General features: G+C 52.4%; 1 protein-coding gene across 1 annotated transcript; it reads right to left on the bottom strand.

Annotated features, from left to right (window-relative positions):
* Positions 1–192: 192 nt before the first annotated feature.
* On the bottom strand, positions 193–19,557 carry CNNM1 (cyclin and CBS domain divalent metal cation transport mediator 1). The gene is made up of 13 exons (XM_053949262.1): positions 17,919–19,557; positions 8,511–8,654; positions 7,808–7,948; positions 7,364–7,533; positions 7,076–7,175; positions 6,867–6,914; positions 3,893–3,955; positions 2,745–2,902; positions 2,352–2,529; positions 1,914–2,027; positions 1,706–1,822; positions 1,292–1,419; positions 193–946 (listed from the first exon to the last, which is right to left on the bottom strand). Exons 1-12 carry the CDS (start codon positions 19,555–19,557, stop codon positions 1,340–1,342), a joined length of 2,952 nt encoding a protein of 983 aa, XP_053805237.1. The 3' UTR covers positions 193–946; positions 1,292–1,339.
* Between the last annotated feature and the right edge of the window lie 4,792 nt (positions 19,558–24,349).

Here is a 24,349-nt window from a genome sequence, read left to right as displayed (position 1 = left end):
GCTCTCCTGGCAGTAGGAGTGACAGAGAGCCCAGCGTCACGGCGAGAAATCAGGCAGCACTTGCTGACCCGTTCTCAGTGAGGCTGAGTCCTGTTACTCCAGGCACCTCTGGCCCTGGGTATGAGTGCAGCCTGGCCTGCTGGGAGGGGTTAGCATCTTTCCCTACACCCATGGACACAGAGAGGGCATTGCTCAGGGAAAAACCACTTTTAATGTTGATATCCCTGTTGCATTGAGCCTCTACAAAAACTACTGACTGGTCTGTTCCACCCCGAAGACTTGGTGCAAGCCTCCCTCACAGCGGCAGGCGTGTGTGGAGAGGAGGATGGTCCAATGCAGCATGGAGAGGGGGCTGCCCTCGGGGGGGAGCGGGCTCCTTGCCCTGTGCCTGGCAGGGCTTCGGGAGTGCTGGGCCGTGTCCATGGTCAGCGTGAGCGAGGCGCTGCAAGCGGGCGTGTCAACCAGGCACGGCACAAACGTGTGCTGGGGCCCTGAGCTGCGCGTGGCACCCCCCAAATAGCACATTCTCCTCGTGCTGGAGACCACATCTTGCAGCACCGGCACCGTGGAGCTCCAGGCCTCGCTGGGATGGGGATGGTAAATGATGTTAAAGGGCAGTTCTGGGTTGGGCTGCCCCTCCCTGCACTGTTTGCAGGGATGCCGTGACAGACACTTTTTCACCTTTCCTTTTTCCACCTCTTCCTTGAGACCAGATGCTACCAGGGAGCAGCTGGGCAAGGGCAAGGGCCCTCGGTCTCCAGCTAGCTGGTCCAGGCTGCCTGGGTGGTTCAGCCCTGCCAGGGTACATCCTTTCTCGCCTGGGGATGGGGCTCTGCACAAATCCTGCAGGGAGGGGCGGCACGAGCGGGCGGACAGGCAGCGGGCGAGTGCAGACCTCCTGCTGTTGGACGTGAGCCTCACGGCAGGAGACCCCCATGCTGCAGACCTGGAAGACACAAGCACAGCCTGGTGCAGGTGGCCAGAGCTTGCTCTCTCTGACCTGCTGCTGCTCAAGCCTGCAGCACCTTTCCTAGCCAAGCTCAGGTGTACACTGGTGCAGACAGTGAAATCATGAGCTGAGGTCTCACTCCTCTCTGACATCCAGTTTGCTGTTGAGAGCAGATCCTGCTCCGTATCCCTTGATCCTGCTCCAGCCCCCACTAACACGCACAGCTGCATGGGCTCCAAACCCCATTTGGCTTTGCTGCCTGAAACTTGTTTTACCCTATTTAAAATGAGTGACCTCCCACTTGCTGGGAAATGAATGTCGCACCAAGAGGCAGGTTCCTACCTCCAGTCTGCGTGGGCCTCCAGCACTGTGCTCTGGCCACGCTGCTGCTCAGGTGATTAATGGGGCGAGATTGGAGCTTTCCTCAGGAGACTTCTCACCTTCTGATGATGTCCGCTGCTTGCGTCCACCTGCAGCAGCAAGGGTGCTTAGGGCTGGGGTGCTGGGACCCCAGGGTGCTCAGGGCAGGGGTGCATAGGGCTGGGCCAGGACCCAGTGGCTGGCTCTGCCTGAGCTAGCCCGCAGTGCAGTTTTGCCTTCTGCTGAGGTACTGACAGGGAACTAGGTTGTCCCCCGTTCCACAACAGCCCCATGCAGGGTGTCCCCAGGACAGGGTTGGGGAACAGCTGGCACAGGCAGCAGGGTGCTGAGGCAGAGCTCTCCCCTGGGTGTGCCATCCCTGGGTCAGTCACTCACTGAGGGATCTCAGCAGCCTCTTGCCCAGCGCCTCCTCAGAGCTGCTCGGCGATGAGCCGGTCCCGGCCTCTCGACCTGGGGACTCTGCTTCCAGGACGGTCCCGCAGCACTCACTGTCTGCAAAAGCCCAGCATGGCTGCAGCACCTCAGGGCACCGTGGCCTCAGCAGCCCCGGGGTCAGGTGTGTGTGCCCCCCGGCCAGACTCACTCTGCCGCTTGCTGCTCTCCTCGTTGTCAGCCAGCTCCTCCTGGATGAAGGGGATGCCCTCCATGCGCAGGAACACTGACTCGCTGGGACTGCGCAGCCCCTCAGAGCGGCTGCCTGCAGGGACACAGGGCAGGGAGGTGCTGTGCCCTGGGGCAGGACGTGGCAGGATGCCAGCCATGGCAGCAAGTCCAACTGCCGGGGACCCCGGGGGACACGAGCACAAGGCAATGAGGAATTACATGCCTGCACACTGGCAGTTGTGCAGGCATCCACAGGTGTGTGTGTGCAAATGCCCGCACCGCATACGAGCCCCACTCCATGTGCAACTGCATCGCAGAGGTGGTGTGTGCATCATGCCAGAGGGTCCCAGCACAGAACCCCCTAGGGGACATGCAGCGCTGGCCTGTGGCAGGGAAGGAATGCTGTTGGGTGACTCACACATGATGCTGTTCCTCTCATTCAGGAGGGTGGCAGGGTCCTCCTTGGGTGTCTGTGGGGTTCCCCGTGCAGTCGAGGCCTTGGTTGAATCCCTGTCGAAGGCCTCCATGTCAGGGGACTGAGGTGAGCTGTCCATGCGGCTGGCCACCAGTGCGTTGTGGTACTGCTGCCGGGTCACCTGGGCACACAGACGTGCACCCAGCTCAGTGGGCACCGAGCCCCACCGGGACCTCTCGGAGACTTGGTGGCTCCAAACCTCCAGACAGCAGGAGTAAGTGCAAGACTCCTCAGCACCCATCAGGCACCCACCAGGCTCCTGGGGCACAGTGGGGCAAGAGGGCACCTGGACAGGGGTGGCCAGGGTGGGACAGTCCCTGCCAGCACAGCCCATACCTTGACGAACTGCACGTCGCAGAGGATGTGCACGGAGTAGTCAGGTGTGTAGATGTTGTTGCTGCTGCTGTGGAGCTGCGTGCTGCTGCCTCCATAGTCCTCCCGGTTGGGGGACTCGGAGCGGTTGAGGCCACTGCAGCGCGACGGTGACCTGTTCACTGCGGGAGGGGACAGCAGAGAGAGAGGCAAGCACTCACTCTTGCTCATGGGGTTGCTCGGGCTCTCAGTGCCAGTGTAGGGCCAAGGTGGACCAGTCACCTCCAGTGGCTATTCCCCAGGACAAGGGGCTGGCAGGGGCCCTGAGGGGGTCCTGCAGCCTGTCCTCCTCAGTGTGGGTTGGTGTGGAGACTGTGCCATGCCAGCCCCACACAAACCGAAGGGACTGGGCAGGACTCTGACCTGGTGCCAGCAGCAGAGGTTAGGGCTGCTGGCTGCCTGTCACTGACAGCTCTCCTGTTAATGCCGGCCTTCTGCGCCACATTTGGCACAACTTCTCCTGCTTGAGCCAGCGGCCTGTGAGTATTTGCTTAACCTGTCTCAAAGGCATGCTCCTGTTCACCCCAACTATGACAGATCAGGGGGAGAGGCTGCCATGGCAAGCTAGTCTGTCACTCACATTGACTGATGGCCTCTGACACACAGCGTGGCCTCTGACACACAGCGTGATGGATTTTGTCTAGTCAGTGATTTATTAGGGAACAAAGGCAGCTTGTTCCTTGCATAGGTGACGTCATGCTGACTTTGCTCTGCTGCTAAAACGCCTTCTTATTACCCAGATCAGCAGAAAGCAAGGGGGGCAGGGCAGCAGACATGCAGAGCTGCAGGTCACTGTCACCAAAAGCAGCAAGCCAAGACCCCAAGAGCTAAGTGCAGGAAATTGCAGGAAGTGCACACCGAAGAAAGCCCAAGCCCATGGCTTCCCCTTGTCCCCATCCTATTCTTCCAGGGATTTGCATCATACTGGGGAGGCTGTGGCAGGACTGCTGGCCCCAGTCTGCCACCAATGCTCCAACCAGTGAGGGGCTGCCCAGGGGTGCCTTGGGTACTGCCCAGCATGCAGGGTGGAGGGGGGTTGGGGCACCGTGGACAGGGTGCTGGAAAGAGCCTGTCACATGCAGAGGCCCCTGGCCAAAGCCATGCCCTGTTACCTGGAGAGCCAGCCAGGGAGTCCCCTCTGCTGAAGGCGAAAGTACGGGACACTGAGACAGGCACTGCAGAGAGAGGGAGGGAGAAGGAAGGAGGGGACCCAGGGGAAAGGTGAGGGATGGAGGTGAGGGTGGGATACAGAGCAAGAGGAAGAATAAGAAAAAGAATCATGTGCCAGCAGTCCTGGGCTGAGCTCCCATTGCTGTCTCCAGCATGCCTTCCCACCCCTTTTACACCCTCCTGCTTCTGCTCTGGAGAGGTGCCTGCCAGTCCTGGGGACAGGGCCACGGGCAGGAACACAGACTTGGAAGCTGTATATCAGCAGGTTGCTCTGTGACAAGGTAAGTTGAGGTGAGGCTGGCAGGGGGGATCTGCTCCTGCCAGGCCTGTCTGCAGAGCCACACAACTTCCTGGAGCTGTAGCATGGGTAGAAAATATCTTTCCCCCATGAGTTAAGTGCTGGCACTTGGCTCTGGCCCTTTACCAGCCATTGCCAGGATAGGGGACTTTGTGGTCAGCTTATGCCACTGGGAAATGGGTGGAAGCTAAATCACTGCACTCGGTATCTGGGATGCTTCCGTGTGTGCAGGCACATGGCAGAGAAGGAATGTGCTCTGCAAAAGTCGCTGCCCCAGCCCCACAGTGCAGGCAGGGGCTGACAGAAGCTCTTCACGGTGATGCAAAGCAGAGGGATTCATGTCAGGCTGTTTGCAGTTCCTTGCAAGGTCCTGGGTCTCAAAAGCCTTCGGGTGATGCCGAGAAGAGCTACCCACTGGGGGCTGATCCTTGCAGGAACTGCAAGAAGCCAGGACTCTGCATCTGGGGCTGCCTGACCCATTGCCACAGAGAAGGTAAATCATAGACACTCACTTTCCATGTTTTATTGCCATGGGTTACAGCAGCAATGACAATTTCTAGGGCAGGCCATTCGCCCTCCCGGTGTTTGCTGCCCTCAAGAGCATTCCTGGGCCACGGGGGATGGGGGAGCACGGAGAGACCAACACACAGGGTGAGCGATGCGCTCCTTAACACTTGCCAGTCTCTGCTTTCGCCACTGCCATTGCCCACCTTGAAAGCAGTGGGAGATGTGAGCCTGCTGGCTGCCAGCCCCTACTCCAGCCATTGCCACGATTCCCCCAGCTGCCAGCCCTCCTGCCCGAGGTGTCCTGCCCTACCTCCAGCCACTGTGTCCACAGCACAGCTGCAACACTCTAGGAACTATCTGCTGCCTATGTGATTAATGTTTTAAAATTGCTTCAAATGTAAAACCCCCAGGAAATTTGCCCTGCAGTCCCCTTTTCTAATCTCCCTGCTGCTCTCCCAGGAATTCCTGTTACTTGCCCTCCCCTGAATCAAAACGTTCTGCAAATAAAAGACTCCAGCATGAAGCACTGCTCGGAATGACCTTGTCCTGATGGGAGCAAAGGATGAGTTGATAACCACTAGCATAGACTCCATGCTCCCACTGCCTGACCCTCCCACAGTGTTTGTCACCACACAGCACCAATGCCAAAGATCAGCTGGAGATAAAACAATTGCATAACAGTTAATTAATAACAACCTAAATGCTCTAGGCCGATGTCTGAATTCTCAGCTGTGATACTCTTCTCACAGTCCTTTCTTCTGGGCTTTCCTTCAAGGAGGAAAGAGGATGTCAGCCTCCACCACAAGGGAGATGCCCTGTCACTTCTGCCTCCTAGCCCGCTTCCTTGCTGGCCAGGGGTGTGACACAGGTCTGTCCCACTGCAGGCAGGAATGGCTGCATGGCAGAAAACACCTCATGACAGTGTCATGTGTGAGCACTGGGAGCAAAGGAGCCCTGAGCAGCAGTGTCCCAGCAGGCGGCACTGCAGACACGCAGGGCTGCTCTGACACAGTTCCCACTGCAGCTTCTGCCCTGCCTGGCCCAAGGGCCCGTGGGCAGCACTCACTGCCTGAGCCCCTGTGGGCCTGTGAGGACTCTCACCTAGGATACAGGACACTGGGCCATCCAGCAACACCCTGGCAGAAATTGGCCACTTCATTAATTTCCTCTCTCCAGACTGACTGCACTGTGGACACAGGGCAAAGCAGGAATGCTCACTGAGGGGTTAATCCATCAGTCCACGAGCCAGCCTTTTGCACTGAGGCAGAGCAAGCAGCAGGAAACAGGTGAACCCTAGAGCTGCAGAAAGACTAGGACCCACTGGAGTGAGCCACCTGCCCCAAGAGACTGCCCCTGTTCTCTTGATGACATTCCTCTTTACATCTCCCTAAAGACTGCAGTTAGTAGATCCCTGTTTTGATTAGGCAGGCAGAGCATCTCAGCTTACCATCAGCACTGCAGATCTGGCTGCAACATCTGGGGTTTGGATGATGATGGAGTGGGATTGGGCAGCACCTCAACCTGCTCCTGAGCCACATGGGACCAAACCTTTGTAGGGGTTGTAGCAAAGAAGGGGGTACCTCTCAGTCTCCCCTAATCAGAGCTCCCTCTTAACTCCTGCAAGCAGGGGATCTGCTTCTTAACCCATCAGCTCTGCAGGCAGGGAATTTATTGGCACTCAGCTAATTTCCCACCACCACGTGCAAATGGCCCACAGGTAAATCGACCCATCTCTGCAATTGCCAAGCAGCCCAATGTGGGGCCCATGCTCAGGTTGTGCCCTGAGCCTCAGGAAGGCAAATGGGTCTAGAGGTGTTATGCTGAGACCTAGAATGAGTATAACACCCACCCGTGGGCACTGCCCCTTGCAGCAGCAGCCGTGCTGGGACCCACCAGCAGAGAGCCAGCATATGGTAGAACCTTCAAAAGGACATCAAAGAGACCTCAAAGGGACCTCCAAGTCACTCTGTGGGGTCATTGCTGCATCAGCCCCTCAGCATGTTGTTTCTCTGTCTACCTCAGCACAGAGCATGGGAGAAAAGCCATTGCTTCTCCAGCCAGCCAGTGCTGCAGAGAGGTTTTAGGGCCTCAGCCTGTCCCAAAATACTTACGTAGGAAGGAGGATCCTGCCAGGCTTCCCATTTTTCGCACATCGTTTTCTGAAACAACAGTTGGAGGTGTGGGAATAGCAGAAGAAGGGCTCCATGCCCCAAAGCAGGGTCGCCCCACCCCATGGCCAGCCCCTTCTCCTGGCACCAGCTGGTTTAGCCTCCATGGATGCTGCTGAAGCAAAGGCAGAGGGAGCCCACAGAGGCCTCACCTGAGGAGAAAACAGCCATGATGGCTGGGACACCATAGTAGGTGAACGCCCCATTCTCAAACCGCAGTCCTTCTTTGCCGACCTCCACCTGCACTTTCCCCTGGAAGGAGGAGGAAAAACCTCTCAGACAAGCACCCCATGCTCCTGACCCACCCAGGGCTGCAGGGACCCCTGCCGGCCCATACAAGAGGATGGGAATCTTTGCTGACAGAAGCAGCTTAGAACAAGGTGGCAAGAAGAAAACAGGGCCATGCCCTGCCACCCTCTGCTTGCTGCTGCCCCAGGCACCTGCAGGATGAGGACAAAGTAGTCAACAGGGCGGTTGCGCTGGTAGAGGTAATGCTCTGCTGCCTTCTTGTTCTTTCGGTCGTACTTGAGCTCCTGGATGACATTGGGGTGTTTCAAGAGCCGCAGCAGGATCTTCTCTGAGAGGTAGGGGGACTTGAAAGGCTCCACCTCTAAAAGGGAGGCAACACATACATGCTGTGCTCAGCAGGCCCAGGACTGCTGGGAACCCCTCATCCTCTGCGCTGCACAGCCCTGCTCCTGCAGCCTAAGCACCCACTGCCAAAAGGGGAGCCAAATGCAGACCCACACTGGTGGGGCAGTGGAATGTCCAGGCTGTAGGTCCAGCGGGTAGAAATTGCTCAGTGGGGAGGAGCCCAACCCAGGAATGGCTCAGGGATGCCCTGTGGGGCTGGTGCTGCAGGGCTTGCACAAGGGCAAGTGTACCTGTTGCCATGAACCGATGGGTAGCCAGGAGGAGCTGTGGGGAGATCTTCACCTTCATCTCACTCTCTGAGAGCCTGAAGATGGAGAAATCCTGGGGCTTGCGTCCCCGGTGGGGAACTTGCTCCTTCTTCCGATTGTCAGCTGCAGGCAGAGCAGAGCGGTCACTCCCCTGCTGCAGCCACAGACCTGCTGCAGCTGCAGGACCCCACGTCACATGCACACGTATGGACAGGCATGTCTGGCTGCACCCTATGGCAGGGCTGCTGTGGAGCAGCAGATGGAGCAGTGGGGCACATAAAACCTGCTGTGCATGCAGCCTTGGGAGCAGCTCCCAGGACAGGGAGCGGGACTGTAAAACACACTTATTCCTCAGGAACAAGCCCTGTGTTCTCCAGTCTGGATGCATCGCCCAGAGTTGCAAATGAGCTTGGGAACCACCCATTTCATGCCCAACATAGATGTTCCTAGGTCGGGCCCTGCCCAGCCACCCACTGCTGATGCTGGTACTTCTCTATCTTGAGCATCCAAGATAGGGACACTTGACCAGCATCTCTCCATCATTCTTGTCTTTCCCATCACAACAGCAAATCACTCTGGGGAAGGACCACAATTTGCTCTGGCCTGTTTCCTACCCACATCTGTCTGTCTGTGCAGGCTCCCACCCTGGCTCCTGCAACCGCAGTAGCTGCTCTGGGACACTAACTGTACAGATCCGTCTCATCCAGGATCTCGGACTTGATGATCTCCTCAATGACATCTTCCAGGGTGACAATGCCCATCACTTCGTAGAACGGGTCCCCTTCCCCTTCATTGTTCACCCGCTGCACGATGGCCAGGTGGGACTTTCCTGCAGGGGAAAAGCAGAGTGGCAGTGAGACACCTGGCCCAGTGATCCTGAGAGCAGTTCCCTGCATGGTGGGCAGGCAGGTGGGCAGGGTTTGGTGGGAGGCACAGATCACAGCAGACACTGTCACCTAAACCCACCCAAGTGTGCTAACCCAAGGAGAAGGGCTGGACATGCAGCCCTCATCACTACGTAGACCAGTACAAAGGTTTTTTGTAAAATACAGGCAAAATTTCCATCTCCTTGAAACAGCAGCTGGTTTTTATGCAGAAACACAAATGTTTGTTTGCAGCTTTTAGCCCAGCTCCTACAGAACTCTTGGGTGAACCAACTGCATGCAGACACTGAACACTTTTCAACCCATCAGCTTGCACCTGAAATTCTTCTCCAAGTCCTGCCCTTGACAGCATCTTCTCTATGTTACCTTAAACAAGCAGAGTGAGTCCATGACCTTCAGCTGCAATGATGTTGACTCCTGCTTGGAAGTTCCAGTGTTCCTGGATGACAGTTTCAGCTTCCTCACTTGTCCCTTGTAAGCTGGCAGTTCTCCTGACACGTTCTCAAGTTTCTTGGTTTTGGCATACTTGAAACATTTCTATTTGTTTTTGCATGTCAAGCTCTCTGTAAGCTGTTTTGACTTTTTCAACCTCTCCCTTCCTTTACTGGCTGCTCTGATTTATGGTCCTGCTCAGCATCTTGACCAGAACCCAACTTCCAAGCCACAAACAACTTCTGGGTTTCTAGCTCCAACATGTTCTTGGACCTGCCAATGAACAGCACTGAGTCTCTTACTGCCTGTATGGCTCCCACACTGCCCAGCAGTGCACACAGATTCTGAACCTCTAGTTTTACTTAAACGCACCCTCATTGGCACCACAGCCAAAAACTTCTGCTCCCTCTGTTTGCTCTGCATCCCTGGGGTCTCCTGTTGCAATGCCTGCATAAACCCAAAGTACTGCAGCGACCTCTGGGAAGCTGCTAACACCTTATTTTCCCCACGGGCTCGGAGCTGAGCTCCTTGAGCAGCAATGGTCACCCAAAACAGGGGCAGGTCCTCTCTGCTTTGCAGCTGCCTCTGCATCCACTTCTCCCATAAGCCTGTCCCAACAAGCTCTCCTGCTGCTCCCGACAAGGGATGTGAGCAGCATTCATGCATAAAGATGTGACAGGGTGGGCTCCTGCCTGGTGCAGAGCTCCTTCCTTACCCGCAGTGCCTCCCGGCTCGTCCCTGCAGAGGCACAGGGACAAGCACACCCAGAGCAGCCTGGCAGTGCCACAAACACGTCTTGCTGGGGATCATGTGACCTTCAAATAACCCTGCCCTGGATCTGAGACGAGCAGATGACATTTCTCAGCTGAAGATCAGCACTATACATTTCTCATAGCAAATCTTGGGCATTTTCCACAGGATAAATTCCCTCCTCCTCATACCAAGCTTTTATTGCAAGATTTCAGAGAGCAGCTCTCTGCCTCCCACGCCTACAGATTTAGAAATGAGAACATAACATTGCAGCAAGTAGCACTGAGATTTACTTTAAAAAACCAAATCAATAGCCCTGGGGCACTGAAAATTCAGCATGTTCTTTAGACTGGGCTATTTCACTCCTTTTATGCATAGGTTTGTGCATCTTTTCTGTTCAGTAGGTAATAAAGCAACACTGCACTTTAGAAGAAAAAAGCAGAGGAGTTGGCTGCAAGACAGCAGCGACAGCTATGTTTCATCTTAGCAAAGTCCAGCTTTTGAAAAGGTCTCCTCTGCCAAACTCTGCTCCCAAACACTGGGGCCATCTGGTCTCATACAAGTCCTTGTGTGAGCGAGAAGGGGGAAAAAGTTATTTCTTTTGGCTGAGAGCTTGTTGTTAATGACATTTACATGCAACCCAAAACCACCAAGCCCTTACAAAAAGCTTAGGTGCTACTTAAAGGCAGTCAGAGAGTGATGGAGGCAATTCTTTTTTTGGCCAAACACCTACCTCGACACTGCAATTTACACTAGAAATGTGATTCAAGCTCCATGTTCACATAGCTGCAAATGAGATTATTTAGAAATAACCCAGCACCATTAGCCTGGAAGGAGACCCATGGTTTCACTGCACTGGGGGAAGAGCCAGTAGGGCTGTTAGAGCACTCCAGAGTTCTTTATTTTCACAGAATATAAACACTTGTATTCACACTCCAAACCCCCAGGTTCATGTTTCCAGGCTAATACCCACACTAGAAATGGAGCAGGTACCAAACAACAGAAAATTGTTGCAGGTCAGTGTGGCTGCTGCTGCCCATACTGAGAGCTGATCCCAGCCCATGCCTGGCCAGCTGTATCCATGTCACAAAAAGCCCTGAATGCCAGCCAGTCCTGGTCCTTTAAGTGAGTGCTGCTCGCAGCTGCTCCCCTCTGGGAGAGGGCCGACATGCTCCGATTTCCCACCTGAAGGACATGAGATCATTCGCAAGGTTGTGTCCCACCCCCCTGACCTGACTGGGTCCCGTATCTCCTCCCATCAGCTTTTCAACAGACCCCATAAATTCTGCTGGAGGGTTTGCAGGTGCCTTGGCTGTGTGGTCATGGCTTGTTCCCTCCTGGGCACTGCTGCCAAGCTCAGCTGGATCCCTCTGCCCAGCCCTGGGAGCTGCTACACTTGCACGGGAGGAAAAGCAGTGGCCTTTAGAGCATGTACAAGGGCAGAATCTGGGCAATGAGATGGAAACAATGTCTAAGGGAGGATGGCATAGGGACAGACCTGGGGACACCACAGGGGACACATTTGCCTCTACAGCCATTATCCAGCAGGTCAGCCTCAGTGGGAGCACAACAAAGAGAGGTAAATCATTTAAACAAACCCCCAAACTTGATCTAAAACAGCTTTAAGATCTGTAAAACTGATTCCAAAAACCGTGCTATTGTAACCACTGCTTGATAGCTCAAATGAGATGAATTATAAGGGTGAGCTGCTTCCCCACTAGCAAGCTGTCACATGTAAACTTTACAAGGCTATCGCTGATGCAGGAAAGCACAGTGAAACACTTGAGAATCAAAGCCTTGGTTTGGCAAATGCTAGAACAAATGGGCAATTAACTTTCCTTGTGCGAGCAGCTCTGCCGGCCTCCGCAGGACTGCTCTCGCACAGGAAGTCTATAGGTGATTAAGTGTCTGCTCAGCATGGGATACAACTGCACTAAATTCTTTACGAGCTACATGAAATCTGCTCTTTTCAAACAACAGCTTCAGTGGAAAGTTAATGCCTCAAAATGCTAAATTACAGAGCTAATATAAACAGCTGAGAGCTTCCAGATGGAGCAAGCATCTGAACAGATACCCAAAGCTTTTATGCCCATTTTTAGGAGCCTTGATTTTCATAGGCACCTAAATGACCTTGGGCTCACAGATCCACCTCAAAGCATCTTCCTCAAAGAGAGAACAGGGTCTGAACACATGGAAATGCCTTGACTTCTGGGAAAGAAAGTGCTGTTGGGTTCAAATATAACCCAGATGACTTCTTTATAATTTTTTTTATATATAGGTACCCTGCCAGAGGAATGTTAAAGATGCTTTAGCCTTGTCTCTTGTTCCACAGGATGAGCATTCCAAGCATGAAATTCATTTTCATAATTTTTTATGGTAAGATCTGAAGCTATTATTAGGAGATCAAAGGTACAGGCACAGACCTGTGCCTGAACCCTTTGCAGCTACAAAATGGAAGGAAAAAAAAAGAGTAATTTTAAAATAATGTTGATTTGTGAAACAACCATGATGTAACTGAAATCTGTTTTCTGTGTGCTTTTCTTCAGAGCTCTTCACAGGAGCTGCCAGCATCTCTGTGCCTTCTTGCTGACCTGCATCTGAAGAAAGTGGGGAACACCTTGAACTGGAAATGTGTGTGAGTGTGATCCTGTGTTACCACGGCTCTGCACCATGGGTGAAAGCACACATTGTGTCTAGAGGAAATGCCCATCTAAGCAGGGGGGAAATAACCAAGAGGGCTGCAGGGCCACACTGCTCTACAGGAATAAGAGCTATGTAAAGGAAAAACTGTAAATCCTAAGCTAACCCAGACCTTTCTCAGAGGCAAAAACTTCACCTACTTACATCTGTTTGTAGCCTTTCTCATATTCCCTTTTTGTGCTTTTCCTAATCCTAAGGAAAACTGTAAAAAAGACGGAACATTTGGAATAGCTCATCTATTACCACTGGAGATCAGGAAGGTAAGGAGAAGATTAGAGGTGACACAGAACCTCATCTTCCATCTGTTGTGCAACAGGATCCTGACCTCCTGGGTACCCAACAGCTCAGTAAGAAGGTGCCTTTGACAGCTGTGAAGAGGGAACTGGGTGGCAGGGTTCCCTCTCCCCCAAGGACTTGGCTCCCTTCTGGCTTTGCTGAATGCTTCCCCAGAGCAGGCCTGATCCTGGGATTATTGGGGTGGGGTAGAGCAGCCCAGGGTTTACACAGTAAGATTTAGCACAGTTTAGTGGGAAAAGCACAGTAATGTTTCAGGCAGAATTGCAGCATGAGACACTGAGACCATTTTTTGTCTATCAGCAACTCACTTGCTCTCAGCCTGGCAGTCACATTCCAGGGGACGTGTAGGTGATAGTTCCTGGGAAAAACTGGCTCCTTAACCCATACAACTACCTTGGGAGGTCATTGCTTCGGCTCATCAAGATGCCCAGCAGAGTGACTAAAACACTTGCAGAAATCTCTTGAAGGCTGAGTTAATTTTGAAGCAACACTGTGTGCTTACAATGCCTGCAGGATCAGAAAGATGGTACAAAAAGCATCTGAAATGGCACTGACCCCAGTTCCTGGCAAATGTAAGCACCTTCTCCAGCTACATTCAATTTGCAGAAGTCTAATAGAGGCTGTGAAGCATTTTCAAATGTAAAGACATACCCTAGGGCAGAGCTGTCCTCCACAGGACAGGCTGTTTTCCCTGCTAAGCCTGAAATTTGGGGTTTGAAGAATCTATTTTTAGTAACTCTTAAAAGATGCCAAGCCACAGAAGGCTAATTTGAGTTGCAGCTCAGCCTCTGTCCTGCTGCAGGAAAATGAACATTAAGAGCACATTTCTACTGTTCCTCTGACAGAGGAAAGTTACTTGCTGAAAGGTGCCAGTGCTGTATATAGACCCCTCCAGGAAATCAGTGAACAAAACCCATAAACAACTTGAGGAAGGGACAAGACTATGACTTCCCAGAGGCACTACATAACAAGGAGGTGGACCTCACAGAAGAGGTTTCCAGGAGGAGTTATATCACTGGACTGGAGCTGCAACATGCATTGCTTGGTTATCTTTAAGAAAGGAGGAGAAACAGATTGTATCACCCACAACATTTCACGCTGAATAAATGCATAAAACCTTCCTCACATCTCCACATTCCCTAGGTAAAGTTTATCCTACAGAAAGCTCATCTGCCTCCCAACATAGCTGTACCTTGCTATATATGGTGCAATTATTTTTTTGGTGTATTAGGTATTTTCTCCTGGGAGCCCAGAATAAAGCCAGGTGCTCCAAGATGTACCAATAGATTGCCAAGAGATTATCTCCCAATTTTTTCACTCCTTCAGTATTTCCATCTTCTTTCACCTGGCTGCAGGTGGTAAAATTACTGTACTGGTATATATTTTCTTATTTCTAGTGAAGAGGGGACACATTTTGTGTAGGGTCCTTCATTTAGCACTTCTCAGTTAATGCTGAACAACAATGTATGCCTTCTATAAAAGACTGTCTTTTCTTCCCTGAAAAGATGGCAAATTGGGTGTCCAGCCCCCATTATTTCTGAGTTCTTTTTGCTGAGTTTTGCTGAGAAGATGAAGTCAAAACCATATTGCAGCACAAGTATTTCCTTCCTTCAGCTGAACCTGTCTCACGCTGCTGTAATGCTGTTTTTCTATATGGTTTTTGCAGCTGCCCTCCTCATTTGGGCTGTGGGTTGATGTCTACACTATTCCCTTGCAGGCCAGACTGCCCCTCTGGGGCTGTTTGGAGTCTTCTCTGGGTTTTTCCCAGTTCCCATCGGACCCCCAATTTAACCACCTCTCTGCAGGAATCAGTACTGAAAGAGAAATCAAACAATGGCTGCAGCAGGAGGGTTGTGGAAAGGCAGAGGTGAAGAGTTTGACCAGTTCTGCTGTGATGGAGCAGGGGCCAGGTTTTGTTAACCAGCAGCTCACAGCTGCTCTTGGGCACCAGGACCACACTGGGCCAGTGGCTCCCTGGGTGCTACTGAGTGTGTGCTACTATTTAATACAATTTAAATGTTAAATTAAATGGAAAGCTGATGGTACAGGTCTGTGGAAGGTTATCCCTTCCACACAAGATCCTGCTGGGGGAGAGGCAGTTTGTGACACATCTGTGGATTAAAATCAAGGTAAACACCAATGCATCTTAATGGAACTGCACTCAAACGAGGTTACTGTGAGCATACCTAGAAACAAATGAAGGAAAGCTTCCCCTCAAACCCTGCTATAGAAGACTAAAGAGGAAAAAAGGCTGATTATCTTCATAGCTGGGGTAGAACAGCAAAAGAAAATAAATGCCTCAGGTAAACAAGGATAATAGTGAGATATTGGTGAGTAGGAGACAGAAAATGAAAGTGCTGTCAGAGGTGTGAGCAAGAGTTCCAAATCACTGTATTTAATAATCCCTTGACATTTTCAGTAAGAAAGAATAAATGTTTGTGTACTGTGGCAAGGAGCCCTGGCAGTGAAATTGTGTTACTTATACATTATGCAAAAAAATGACAGTATGGTTATAGTGGATGTGGCAGAACATTAACCATTAGTGAAACATATCAGAAATACACATTGCTATCCAAGAAAGAAGAATGTAAAATGTTATAGGAATTTTGTATAACACTATAATAACGAAAAGAAATAAAAGATACAAAAATTGTTTCAGTTAATCATGAGAAAAGGAAAGAAAAGCTGACTTTTCTAAAGGCTTGTGAGGGACATAAGGACTTGGAGGTGGTTATTAATGCCCATCCTTACCAGAGACTTTAATTTCCTAGAAAGAGGCTGGGCTTTATCAGTGGGAGCATTTGCTGTCCTGCAGGCACCTTGGACGTGTGAAGTGATGAATGCCTTCATTAAACACTCACTGAGCCAACAAGCAATCAGCCAGCTTTCTAATTAGTGAAGGTGTCTCAGAAGACCTGGCCATGGAAAGCAACCTTGATTGGATCAAACAAGATACTTCACCATAATTCAAATGGACACAGAAAAGGAGACAGTGATAAAGATTCTTAATTGCAAATGGGAAATCTTTATTTTAGAAATTAAATAGCCAAGTGAACAGGGCTGACGCAGCAGTGGATGGGGCTGAAGGCAGCTGGGAGCTAACATCTGTCACAATGTGGAAGCCAGCATGAGAACCTGTATTTGGAACTGGAAAAATACAGTTTAGGAGGGTTCAGGGCTGGGCTGGGGGGTAACTGTTTGCAAATTCAGGGTGCCAGGGGTGACCAACTGCCTACAAATAGAGGAAAGATGAATCAGAATAAAACATCAATTCTTGGGAAGAAGAACATTTGGGGGAAGAGCTGGAATTGCTAAACCCCATGCAGAGTTAGATATGAAAACCAAAAGCAAGGCTTTTCAGCCATGTAGTTTAGAAAAGACAAGGGGAAGTGAGGTGGGAGTAGATAAAGGGCTTAGGGAGAGCTCTAAATAGGGGCTGTAGCAAAACACCCCGGAAGGCCACAATGGCAGACAGATAAAAAGGAGGAAGAACCGGAAGTGATATGCCAAGAGTTTAATGGAGCAAAGTTAAAGAAGGATGGATAATCTTCATCTGAGATGAAGACCAGCTATGAAAGTGCAGGGTGGGTAGCAAGGTTTGATAGCATACCCATGAGCTCACAGAGCAGCACACACCAAACAGCTCTGTTTAAGGAGGGCAGAGGACAGCAAGCAAAGGGCAGGGAAGTAAGCAACCACAAGTCTGTTTTTATAGGTCTATTGATTCATAGGGTACCATGCTGTAGAAGAAATTTAGAAGGCGAAGTGTATCAAAGTAAATCAGATAATTGCAGGGGAGCCTGACCAAGGGAGAGGGTGCCAAAATCATCTGACATCTCTAGACAAGAGGGAGGTAGAAGAGACCTCAGGTGAACTTCATTGCTATTGTAGGAAAACACAGTTAGGAAGGAACTGCAAAGCACATAAGGAATTAGATTAGGAACACAAGAGACAACTGGCATGGGGGGAAGGGGACCGGCATGGACTACTGCAGCTCACCAGGGCTGAACTCAGAGAACAATCTCAATGCTTTTGCTAACAGTCTTTTATAAAACCCAGGGATTTTCTGTTTTCTCCATTGGGAGTCTCCAGTCCTGCTGAGGGGCAGAGAGGGCAGGTGGTGGCACACAGAGCTCCTCTGCCTGTGATCCTGAGTGGTAAGGGAACACAGCCGAACATCTCTGGAGAAGATGCTGACCCGCATGTATCTGATGAGCACATTCCTGGCACACTGAGAAATGTCCTATCCTCTCCTCCCGCCTCCAAAAACGAGCAGGAGATGACTCACAGAGAGGCCTTCTCTGTATCTGGAGTGGACCAGGTTGGCCTTTCTCATATGATCAGCTCTGCCTGCGGCAGAGCGGCGCCAGGCAGCCCAGGAGCCAAGTGCTGCCCTCATGCATTACATAATGCAGCATGTCACTGCTGCAGCCATTTCTTAGACTCACTCACCACAGTATGACGTAGTGAGTAACACGCGGCAAAACACAGTTCCCAGTGGGAGAGAAAAACACATGCTGTGCGTATTCTCAAGGTATGGTTAATGAAATACAGCTCTCAGCATCTCTCGGGCTGCTGGCAGCTGCTGCATTATGAATGCTGTCACAGCTGCAAAAGAAGTACAGCTCTTACTAAGGGCTTAATCTTTTCTTCTTTTTTTAAATCACTTGCATAGAAACACTTTGTAGACCTCCTTCTCACTGCTAGGCTGAAAATGTGAAAGCCAAGTCATGAGAAGCGATTTCCTGTCATAAATTCCTTTGCACGGAACAGAGCAGCAAATGCTGTGTGGGGAATGGTGCAAGGCAGGTGCCATGCCCATGCTGCCAGGCCACTGCTGCCATCCTGGGGGACAGGCTCACCTGCTGAGCCAGCAATCTGTGAGGCCAAAGGCTCTTACAGTCTTCATAACATCACAGGTACATCAAGGACTGGCCCTCAATCCACCCGAGGATGTTCCACCAGGTGACACCAGGGTCACTGACACACCAGCACATGCAGGGACCGATTCCCCCCAGCACCCCTGGTACCTGCCACATCCTGCCAAGAGGCCATGCGGGGCTGCCCGTGGAGGCTGCTGACCTGGAAATCATTGGGGGTGCAGAGGGGTGCAGGGGGAGCCCGGGGGGGTGCAGAGGGTGGCCCGGCGACCTCACCCTTCTTGAACTCCTCAAGCAGCGTGTCGAGGCGCGTGTCATTGAAGACGCAGTGGAGCGGGCGGCGGTAGAAGCGGGTGACAGTCTGCAGGGGAGTGCAGTCATCAGGGTCGACAAAGGCCAGGTCTTTGACAAAAAGCAGGTCGACAATGTTGTCGCGCCGGTCACCCTCATAGACTGGGATGCGGGTGTAGCCAGATCGGAGGATCTCAGAGACGGTGGCGAAGTCCAGCACAGCATCGGCCCGGAGCATGAAGCAGTCGGCCAGCGGCGTCAGCACATCCTCCACCACCTTGGTGCGTAGCTCCAGCGCGCCCTGCACCATGGCCAGCTCCTCCCGGACCAGGTCGCCGTGGGGGCCAGCGGCGCGCAGCGTCTCCAGCAGCCGCTCCCGCGTAGAGAAGACGCTGAGCTCCTGCCGCAGCGCCCAGTCCAGCAACCGGCTGAGCGGGTAGCAGAGGGGGAAGGCGGCCAGCATCAGCAGCCGGGTGAGGCAGAGCGTGCGGGAGGCGATGGCCAGCCCGTGCCGCGAGCACACCGAGTAGGGCAGCACCTCGCCGCCCAGGAAGACGGCGGCGGTGCACAGCAGCACCGGCAGCCAGGGCGCTCCCCGTGGCCCGCCGGCCGCCGCCGCCGGCCCGCCGCCGGGCAGCGAGGCGCAGAGCCAGCCGGCCAGCGCCGCGTTGGCCCCCGCCTGCCCCAGCAGAAGCGTGCACAGCAGGTAGGTGCCGCCGCCGCCGCGCACCGCCTGCACCCGCCGCGCCTGCTCCCGCTCGGCGGCCGAGCCGCTGTTACGCAGGACGCGGAGCTCCAGCGGGTCCAGCGAGAGCAGCGAGAGGCGCAGCCCGCTGAACAGCGCCGACAGCCCCAGCAGCAGCAGGGCGCCCAGCGCCCGCAGCCAGCCCGCCTCGGGCAGCGGCAGCAGCCAAGTGCCCAGCGGCGGGGCGGCCGGCCGCACCCGCAGCAAGAAGCCGCCTGCCGCGCCGTGGTGCGCCCAGGCCCGCCCGTCCCAAGCGCACAGCGAGAAGAGCCGCCCGCCCGGCGCCGCCGCCGCCTCGCCCTTGCGCGGCTCCCGCACCCGCACCTCGGCCAGCGCCGAGCCCGCCGCGCCGCCCGAGCGCAGCGGCCCCACCACCTCCACGTCCGAGGCCCAGGCGCTGCGCTCCCGGCACCGCTCCGCCGGGCCCCGCGTCGCCGTGCTCCCCGCCGCCGCCTCTTCGATGAAGACCAGCCGCGGCTCCCGCTCCCCCGCCGGCCCGCGGCTGCCGTTGCCCTCGGGCGGCGGCTGGAAGTAGAGGCGCAGGAGGAAGCGGCTGCCCTCCGCCGCCTGCACCGCGCCGCCCTCCAGAGACACCCGGCCCGGCGTCGTGTCCTCGGGCCGCAGCCCCAGCAGCCAGGCGGCCCCGGCCGGCGGCCGCGGCGACAGCGAGAAGAAGAGCAGCAGCACTGCGCCCCGGCTCCGGCCCCAGCTGCCGCCGCTGCCGCCGCGCCCCGGCCCCGCCGCCGCCGCCATGCCGCTGTGCCGGCACCGCAGCGCCCGCCCGCCGCCCCGGGACTGCAGCGGGGAGCCGGCACGGCACTGCACGGCACGGCACGGCACGGCACTGCACGGCGCGGCGGCACACGTGGGCCGGGGGGCGGGCGGCCGCCGTGCCACGTGCGACCGGGAGCCGGCCTGCGGCGCCCCGGCGGGAGGGGCCGGCAGAGCGGGGCCGCCAACCGGGACGCTACGCAGGGGACCGAGGAGTTCGCCCACCCGCCCCCTGCGGGAGCATCCCCGCGGCGGGCGGCACCGCGCGCTCTCTCCGCACCTGGTGAGATGCTGGCGGATCCACGCCGGAGCAGATTCGCGGTGATACGGGGCAGCCCCCACCCCTGGCAGCCAGAGTGGGGTGCGGGCCGAACAGCGAGCTCTGCCCAGCCACCCGCGGCCGCGCTGGCTCCCGGTGTCATCCCAGGTACACTGCCTGTGGGTTGCGGTGCGGGGGCTGCGCCTCCCCTGCACTGTGCGGTCGGGGTTTGCTGAGGGGCTTTTGCCAGCAATCTCTGGAGCTAGAATTTGCATTCAGCCTCCCTCTGTTATCTGTCGAAGCCCTACTCTTCAGCTTTTCAGTTCAAATTAATTTCCCTTCTTCCCGTGGGAGTGGTTTGATTTTTTTTTTTGTTTTTTTTTTTTTTTTTTTTTTTTTTGTTTTTGTTTTTTTTTTTTTGTTTGGGGTTTTTTAATGGGGGGTGGGTAGTCGTTAGATTTGCAGTCTTTCTGGGAAACAAATGTACCACACTGTAGCTACATTTATTCTCGTGTCTAGACCTGATGGGGAATGTTGCTAGCGTTTATCAGCTTCAGAAGTATGTGCTCAAGAATGTACTCAGGGACTCCTTAAAGTTTTGTGTCTTCCCTGGACCAACATTCACGACAAACTTGAAATGAGGCTGGAGAACTGGAAAGGAGTTACTTACAACTGCAACAGGCTCAGCAATGGCAAAGCAAGAAGCTAGAAAATGTCATGGAGGCAAAGGAAGTGCCCGAAAAATTCTGATTATTCACTCATTATTGCTCTCATGAAAATAGGTCACTTTCTGTGTCAGTATGTCAGCAAGCAGACAGGCATGAAAGCTACCAGGGGGATCTGTGCTCCTTTCTGTGTTACGAGAGACTCTTCTCTCTCTCTCTCTCTGGGGGAGGCAGCTATTTTTTTCCCCAAATGTGATGAATTCACTGGGTGTTCACAGGGGCTGTGTGCTACTTCACAAGCTCTTGCTCGTCCACTTTCTAACTCCCCTTTAGTACCACAGGGGAGATATTACCTGGTGCTCTACCCGGGCATGATTGATGAAGGAGCCACCTGGTAAGCTACTTGTGCAGACCTTGCCCCAAGTTATGCAGCCTGAGGGACAGATCTCACAAGCTGCCCTAGGCAGTACCCAGAGTGACTTGGGACCAGCACAGCGTGCTCCTGCCTTCCTGTCTGCAAGGTGCGGGGATGAGCACATGGCTGCTCCTTCTTTATTAGGACCTTGTGGGAACTACTGTTTGAGATCATCCCATATTTTAGCAATGGCAGGCTGTCATCAGCCCTGAATTTCTCGCAGACTTCTTGGTGCTGAGAGTATTGTAAAGGCGGTCTGGTTTTGTGTCATTGCGTTTTGTATTGCTGTTTGGGAGCTGTGTACCCATGCCAGTTACTAGTGTTTATTAAATTGCAGGTCAGATCCCTGAAAGGTTTTCTAGTAATAAGCTTCTCAGTATAGGAACTGAAGACTGTGAATTACAGACATGCTTTTTTTTTTAGTTAATTATTTGGAATATATTCTTGTCCATAGTACCCTTGTCACTAGAGAAATCCCTGGACAGTGGTTTGGAAACCACTGGTCTAGCTAGCCTGGAACACGTGGGAAAAAAAACATGGCACTGCAGGAGAAGAAACCACAAGGTGGCAATCTCTCGCCGCACTTTACTGGCAAAATAAAGATCTGGCAAAAAAAAAAAAAATTGCGGACAGTAACTGTGTAAAGCTGCAGAAGCAGTTAGTCACATCCTTTATCTTCCAGAGTCACAGCCATCCAGTTTTGATGCTGGATTTTCTCTTCCAAACACTTTTCCCTTTAATATGAAAATCTCAGTCTTGAAGAGCTGGATCTGTAGGCTACTCTTTGCTGGCTTTTCCATCCTTTGCCCCCAAATAGGCAGCAGATGTTGCTTGTTAGATTGCTAACTACCGGTGCTGCTTGTGTGCCTGCAGGCAGAGCTACTGTGTGCTTGGAGAGGAAATTTCCTCCTGCACTGGAGGCACTGTCTGGTTCAGGGCATTGCTAACCTCATGTTATACTGAAGTACAATATAATGGTTGCATTAGCACCCTGCTTCACACTCTGACATGTCTCAATGGGAGCAAAATCACCTGGATGTTAGGACTAAGCAGTGACCTGCAGGCTGAGAGTGTATTTGGTCTTGAGGGGATTGCAAAGCCATAGTGGCAGTGGCTTCACTCTGAAAAAGATGTGGACAGAGGGTGCAAAAGCTCAGAAGGGAAATAATGCTCAGTTTAAGGTAGAGCCTCCCTTGTCCTGCAGTATCAAACACCATCTGTTGCTATAAGCTCCCTCTCGATCAGGACATAGCTGTGTTCTTGCCAGATGTTAGCTTACATGTGCTACATGTAAAAGTAAACTGGTGTGAAAGCTGTGGTCAGATGTGCTTTCAGTAGGATTTGCCCTGCATAAGTGACGACGTGCTAGCCAGCCTCTTGCTGAGAGGATGCACTCCAGAAGTTGCAGGTGTGTGGTTGGAGTGTGTTCAATGAGTCAAGATAGGAAATATCTTCCAAAGCTCCAAATAAGACAAAACAAACTCAGCTTTAGCACATGCTCAATTGATTGAGTCTTTGGCAAAGTATGACATGAATTTGCAATGTTCTCACTGAGGCCTGTCCAGGCTGTATCCTGCCTGGTGAGTCCTTCAGCAAGCACAGCATAGCTGTCCTTCTTCTCTTATGCTGAATCTTACTTCTTTTACCTGCTCTTCCCTAACTCTTCAGTTAGGAATGACAACCTGATTCCCACTCACCAGCACTGTTCAGGTTCTGCTTTACACTATGTCTGCTACCACTGAGATCCCTCTTGCATCACAGCCCACAATATCCACAAACCTGCCAGTGGTGACTTCTCTAGTCACCGCTGTCCTCTTCCAGCTCTGGCTGTTCAGGTCCAGACGGGACCTGGAGGAAGTGGGAAGCATGAACATGGGGAGTTTCCTAAAGTCTCTTTACATCACCCTGACTTTAAGGTCTGAAATCACAGTCCAGGAGGCTGTGGGTGGCAATTCACTTCCTTCCTGGTTGATGGGAGCCCAGGGGCTCTGCTGTCCGCTGGTCCTCTAGAAAAGGGCCAGGAGCCACCAGGGACTCCTAGTGGGGATAGAAATGTTAGCAATCCAAATCATGATGGGAAACAGAAGGAGTAAAAAAAAAAAAATTTTTTTTTCCTCCCCAGAAAGCAGGAGGAAACCTAGCAAGGACAAGGCTGGCTTCTCCTGGAACATACGTGCAATCTGATTGTCACTAATGCTCAGTAGCCAGATTAGAGAAGATACTTTCCTTAAGTAAGTGAAATAAGCACTGTGATGTGGGATATATGATAACTTCAGAAGCAGAAGGAATAAGACCCCAGGCAAGAGAGCTCCAAACGGTGTCTTTTTTTTTTTTCCTTTCCTTTTTCCATCTCTAAGTCTGCGGTGTTCAATTAACCCTCTTTCTCTCTCCTGGCCATAATGGCTGCAGCTTTGCAAGGCTTTAGCCAGCCTTCACGATGATGATGTGTTAAGCACTTGGTTTGTGATAACCAGTTTTCTCCTGAAATGATACCAAAAGTCTGCTGTTTTGATTTAAACTGTTTTCCAAGCATTTTGGTTAGTAACAAAAGACAGTCCATTCCAAGAGAATCTAGCTTGAGGAAGCCATGAAATTTAATTCATTTTTGCAACTTAAATATATAATCAGTGACATATGGTAATAGTAAATACAGGGGGAATGTCATTGTTTCAGTCAAATTTCTGCATTCAGTCAAAACCTAATAGCTGTAACATCAAACTATATTTTCCATTGAACAGGAAATAAAGCATCATTTTTTCAAAGAAAATAGACATGCAATTGCATGCCTATTATATTGCTTATATAGCTTTATTTTTAGCTTTCTCAACTGTTGCTGTTCTAAAGGACACAGAAGGGGATCTGTGGAGGGAGAAGATACAAGGCAATACCCAGTTGCTCATGGTAGAAAGGACAAAGTTGTCTGTGCTGTGAATAAATGCACTTTCCCTACAGGGCAATGACGTTCTGTGCCTGGGTTAGGGACTCTGCACCTCACCCCTCACTTTTGCTGACATGCCAGCCCTTAAGCAATGCTGAGGTGAGGATGAGTTCCTGTAAGGGCTCTGGAATTTATGCAGAAAAAACATTGCTTTTTCTGGGCAATGGAAGCAGAGTATTTGGTTTAAAGTCTATCTGACATCAGCCTGAGATTCCTCCCTCCATGAGTACAGGTCACTGATGTACTGCTGGCCTTTCCCCCTCATTCAGCGGTGCTCTCTTCTGAACCTCCGAATTTCGTGGTTCCTTATGGGCATTTAACTTTATTTCTACTTCATGTATTTGTCTGGTTTTCAGGCATGACCCATAGTTTTCTCCTCTTGCTCTCTAGCCTTGAGTTTCATGTGCTACTTCTGATTTCACTAATGCGCACCAACAGTTTGCAGCTTTGACATAGCTGACTTGTCCTGTCTTTGTCTGTAGCAGGGCCATGCTCTG

Source organism: Vidua chalybeata, chromosome 8, assembly GCF_026979565.1.
Source record: "Vidua chalybeata isolate OUT-0048 chromosome 8, bVidCha1 merged haplotype, whole genome shotgun sequence".
Classification (NCBI taxonomy): Eukaryota; Metazoa; Chordata; class Aves; order Passeriformes; family Viduidae; genus Vidua; species Vidua chalybeata.
The sequence above is the reverse complement of the archived record's forward strand: the minus strand, read 5'-3'. Positions and strand labels throughout refer to the sequence as shown.